Source organism: Austrofundulus limnaeus, unplaced genomic scaffold (assembly GCF_001266775.1).
Source record: "Austrofundulus limnaeus strain Quisiro unplaced genomic scaffold, Austrofundulus_limnaeus-1.0 Scaffold208, whole genome shotgun sequence".
NCBI lineage: Eukaryota > Metazoa > Chordata > Actinopteri > Cyprinodontiformes > Rivulidae > Austrofundulus > Austrofundulus limnaeus.
Window position 1 is genome coordinate 786,764 of NW_013952610.1, and position 5,403 is coordinate 792,166.

The 5,403-nt window shown below is 40.5% G+C and overlaps 2 protein-coding genes across 3 annotated transcripts in view; one reads left to right on the forward strand and one right to left on the reverse strand.

Annotated features, from left to right (window-relative positions):
* The window catches only part of LOC106525000 (carbohydrate sulfotransferase 12), a gene marked incomplete at its 3' end in the record, with an annotated part of 15,697 nt that extends 14,249 nt beyond the window's left edge, over positions 1 to 1,448 (reverse strand). The window contains 1 exon segment of the mRNA XM_014019069.1: positions 1,360 to 1,448.
* syt4 (synaptotagmin IV) overlaps positions 1 to 5,403 on the forward strand; it is a 15,340-nt gene that overhangs the window by 4,147 nt on the left and 5,790 nt on the right. Inside the window, exons 2-3 of one of the 2 annotated variants that reach the window (XM_014019067.1) lie at positions 600 to 1,213; positions 1,319 to 1,642. In XM_014019067.1, coding sequence (XP_013874521.1) covers positions 600 to 1,213; positions 1,319 to 1,642 — 938 coding nt within the window. Of the gene's footprint in view, positions 1 to 596; positions 1,214 to 1,318; positions 1,643 to 5,403 lie in introns of both variants that reach the window. The other variant, XM_014019066.1, reaches the window with a different exon arrangement.

Below are 5,403 nucleotides of genomic sequence, written 5' to 3' on the forward strand. Positions count from 1 at the left end.
ATATATATATACATATATACATATATATATATGCCTTTCTTTAGAAAAGAGTGGTGACTGTCAATGACTCTATTGTATTCATTGTCTGATTGCATGCATTGCATTCTAATGTCTTTACCATGATGGTTTGGTACAAACACATGTACCATTACTATTAAGGGATCAAATCATGTTCATGATATTTGCCAGCTCCCTTAAAGTGTTTAGATTAGTCACTGAATATCCTAATACTCAATTGTTTGACTCTTTATACACCTTTCTTTGTAAATTCTGACTCAGAAATAAGGTATTTTCCAGAGCAGTTCTTTTTTGAAACCAGGGTTTCCTGTTTATTTACAATAACCATATTTGGAAAATGACTTCAGCACTGGATTGAAGAGACTGGGTTGTTTTTTGTCTTCCTCTGACTCAAGGCTGCAGCTTTTGTTTGTCAGAAAAACAAAATTAATTCAGTTATCTCGGAACAACAACGCAGCCTGTAAGGTTCATCGTTTTATTAGTTCTTATTTTACAGATGCTTGTTCCAATTTGTTTTTTCTTTCTTCAACATCACCCCCTCCCCTTTGTTTCTCTCCTCTCTCTATCCTCCTCCACAGTAGCAGTGCCAGTAGGTGTTGCTGTGGTGAGTGTTTTTGGCCTTGTCTTCACTGCGTCAGCTTTCGCCTGGATCTGTTGCCAGCGCAAAAACACCAAGTCCCAGAAGACTCCTCCTTACAAGTTTGTACACATGCTTAAAGGGGTTGACATCTACCCAGAAAGCCTGAGCGGCAAGAAGAAGTTCGCAGCACCCGCCACCCCAACAACCGCCGACAGCGGTAAAACCGACGTCAATGGAAACTGCCAAACTACGCCAATGAGTCCTTCTAATGCCGATAAACTGGCATCGAGCCCAAATGGCTCCAGACCGGCCATGCATCTTGATCTTGAGAAGCGCGATCTGAACGGCAACTTTACCACCAAACCTTTCCATCACCACCACCAGAAGGTGAGGAGCTCTCCAGACTTGGAGCTGCCCTCTCCCCATGCGGGGTTCACTCAGCCCGGTGTGACGGACCGCCACGATCTGCCGTCGCCATCCAGCACTCTGTCCAGCCAAGCACCCACCCCGGCTGTGGACAGGCCCCAGGCAGAGGAGAAGGAAGGTGGTCTGGGGACCCTTCACTTCTCTCTTGAGTACCAGGCAGAGAGGAAGGCATTCATTGTTCACATCAAGGTACTGCATAAGTTTATACTGGTACTCAGGTGCCATTTTTTTTACATTAATCATATTTTATTGATAAATACTTGTTAAAAAATCCTGTTTGACTTTTTCATCCAGGAAGCCCATGGTCTGACCCCAACCGATGAGCAGTCACTTACCTCAGACCCCTACATCAAGCTGACCCTGCTACCAGAGAAAAAGCACAGAGTGAAGACCCGAGTCCTCCGGAAGACTCTAGATCCTGCCTTCGACGAGACCTTCAGCTTCTACGGGATCCCACTAGCTCAGGTGTCTGAGTTGGCCCTTCACTTTATGGTGCTGAGCTTCGATCGGTTCTCTCGTGACGAGGTCATCGGAGAGACCCTGGTACCATTGTCTGGGATCGACTTGTCGGAGGGACGTGTCCTGATGAGCCGAGAGATCATCAAGAGGAATGTTAAAGTAAGCAGCAGAAAACAAAAGATTTGTTTTTCTCTCATTGTTTTTGCAGCCAATGCAACAACAAAAAAGAGGAAATCAGTTTTCTTTCTGGATCTCTCAGCATGAGTTTGCTAAAAATACCAAATAGTACTTCATAAGCTTGTAGAAGAAACTGCTGTGCACATTCAGATAACTTTCTTTAAAATTCTTTTTCCGTAAATGATTCATCATTTGCCTCATGATAACTTGCTGCTGTATAATAAAACAAAACAAAAGGCTGACGTGGCAAACTTACAGAAACTCAGGGAGATCACAGAAGAAAACAAATCAGACGCTGGTACTCCACTGATGTGTGAGGTGAACTGACGGAATACGTGACCAGAAACTGATGAGGGAAAAATGATACAGTAATGAAGGAAACAGGAGCAGGTGTAAATGGGAGTGGCAGGTTGACTCAGGGAGCAGACCAACCATGGAAAAGCACTGAGGGAAGGGCTTGATGGCACAGAAAGGAACAAAAACTGTGAAACACAGCAAGGATGAAACAATAATAATAACTAGACATGGGTTTTTACGATGTAAAACCAAGTGTGCATTGCCATGTAGCATGTCATTGCCTGCAGCATTGGACTTGCAGAATGAATTTTGACCAATTTCAAATATGTTTTCTAAACCAGCTTGTGCCTGTAATTAAGGTAACTGAGTGACAATATGAAGTTGGAAGAGATTGGTTGTTAAAGTTGCATTAGCTGGGTTTTGAACCCTGATCTCCCACATGAAAGTCCATGACATAGACCATTAGACCAATGGAGCTGGGGCAGAAGGTGGTGGCAGGGGTTGGTATGTATGTGTGCAGAAAGAGGCCACATTGCCAACGCAATTATTGACACAGAACTGCATACTGTCACAACAACAGAGTAATATTAGGACAATATTTTAGTAAAACATCAAAATACAATCATATTAGTATTGTAATCACTGAACTACTGAGTTTAAATATTATTAAAACTATGGTTCAGTACTGAGTATACGCAGCAAGGGGCAGTATTGGACCAATACAAGGCTCCATTGACTGGATTATATGAATTTAAACATTAATATTTCAAAAAGTATAAGTTGTACAGGCACCAAAAGGCATAGCCATTATTTGGCACAGGAGGTTTACAGATATAAATTACAATGGCAGCTCTAGGACAAAGTATGCAGGAGAAGAAGTGTGCCAAAGTGGAGATGACTTGGATGGGAAACGAATCACAATAGTGTGCATTGCACTGATAATAAAAAAACCAGGAACCTAAAACAGAAATTACAAATATGTCACAAAAACAACCGAAAAACACAGATTGTGACACCATTTCTAAAAGTACCGAAGGGTTTCCACTCACACAGTAACTGCCACTTAACATCCATTCACGTACCAAATTAAACCGTTTTGTCTTTGATGTTGTTTTTTATCTTTGGAAACCAGATTGTCAAATTAAAATAGTTAACAACATAATTCATTTGAATCATGATCTGCCTGCCAACATCTGCTGATATCACGAGGGACATCTGTTCAAGTTGACCAACACCTGTGGACTGAAGCAGTTCTAGAGGGGGTTCAGGGGTACATGATCTACTCAAAACTATTCCAGTCAGTTGAAAAGCAAGTATAAAACCAGATTAAACCCACTATACTCTGAGAAAAAGTTATAATATATATATATATTTTCATCCCTCATTTGTGGCATCCCCTAAATAAATGGCACCCTTAGCATTTGCCTATAGTGCCTATGCCACTGAACAGTTCTGCATAATAACATTCAGTACAGGATTATTCTTAAAGCCAATGATATGTAGATTATTGTGCTAAATCCAAACGTTTTTGCCATCTGATTACAAAATTCCTATCCTAAACTAAAGACGTAGAGTATTATTATTATTATTATTTTACATAATAAAACTCTTATTCTAACATTCCTTCCTGAAAGGAAACAAAAGGGTTAACGTTAAATGAAGTCGAGAAGTAGAGAAATCAGATATGAGGTATGGCTCTCTGTAGAGACAAAAAGGATCTGTGTCGACATGACATGTATGGATTTGAAAGCTGACACTGAAGTGCTTCAGCGAACTGCAGTGAGTTGGCTTTCATTTGCGTCACCAGTCATTGTGTATTTAATTCTGTTTAGCTAAAACATCAAATTCTATCAAACTCATTAAAAAAATCTTTTTTTAATGATTATTGAAAATATGTTTGCAACACAAATCCAACTATGTTAGATTTAAATAAAATAAATATGCGGTTGACTTTATTTGTTTGGTTGAATACCCGGGGGTGGGGTGGGGTGGGGGGGGTAATGAGCACGTTATGAATCTGTTATTAACTTCCTGTTTCAGACTGAGCCTTGTTTGTCAGGATGACTCGGCAGCTCATTTCCAGAGCGCTTCCTTTCAGTTAACTGCAGCACAATGAGGGTTAATATTCAACTGGACTGTGATGATGATGGAAACATAAAACTGTGACTGTTGCTTTATTTTGTGGTCTGTGGTTCGGCACACCAGCATCTCTCATGTTTCAGGTGGACTGTGAACAATTTAAAGATATTGCTTGCTGCCTATAGGCGAGTTCTGTGCAGATGAGTTGGGAGTGGATCTGCTCACACCCAGTCTCAGGAGGATTACAAGCCTTCACAGTACATTTAATGGTTCTTAAATACGATACGGGACTCCAGAGTTGAGCTGGGAAATGGGAGTCAGAATCCGAGAAGATGCCCGCACTCCCCCACCCCTTCCGGCTGAACACTTTCGTACTTTTTAACAATAACAGGATAATATTTCTTTACCTCTCCTCAGTTCTTTTTATGCAGAGTTCAGTTTGATTTTTCAGTTCTGCTTCCCGTTTACTTTCCACAGGAGACGAGTCTCATCTCCTTTTCATGTTTGTCTGACAGTTTTTGTTCAGTTAGTTGAGTATCAGTTTTCTAATCAGAGACGTCTTTGCTGTGATTTATTTATTTATTAAAATTTTAGTATGTGGCAAGTGAAAAAAAGGGAACCCTTTTTTTTTTAAATATATGTCATCTAAACCAAAGAGAATGAGAAAAACAAACATTCAAAGTGCAGATAAAATAGCTGTTACAAGCTGAAAACACTGATTTTTCTTTCAGAATTCCCAGAATAGCTTATCCAAATGCCCGTAAATTATCTCATATTTGCACGTTGTTACGTCTCTTATAATGCAGGAGGGTGGTGGCTTTCTGTGACTGCATGGTGGATGTTTTTTTTCCACTCAGCTTTGTGTGGATATGTGTGAGCGCCTGGAGCCAGTGCAGCTTTTACTGAGCAAACTCTCCATGCCACTATAAAAGGAAAAAAAACTGTTTTTGTGCATCGGTACAGTCCCATCTGTGCTGAGAGATCTGAATATTGGCTCATGGAAACAAGAAAATAAAATAAAATTTCTAAAATAGCCAGATGAAAAATCATGCCAGGTGTGATGGCATAGTCTCAGGCATCGTAACTCACGGGTGTGGATTTAGACACGTGTGCTTGCAGGAAAAAATGAGGGATTTTCAGGACATCATTTGTGCACAAAGGAAGATTTATCTTAACATTTGGAACATAAACACTGTAGGTGTGGTCTGGATTAGTTTGTTTTTTAACAGTTTAAAATGAATAAATTTACAATGGCTGTGTCCAAAACGGCAGGTTGGGTCCTCCGAAGGCCGAATTCCATCCATCCATCCATCCATCCATCCATCCATCCATCCATCCATCCATCCATCCATCCATCCATCCATCCA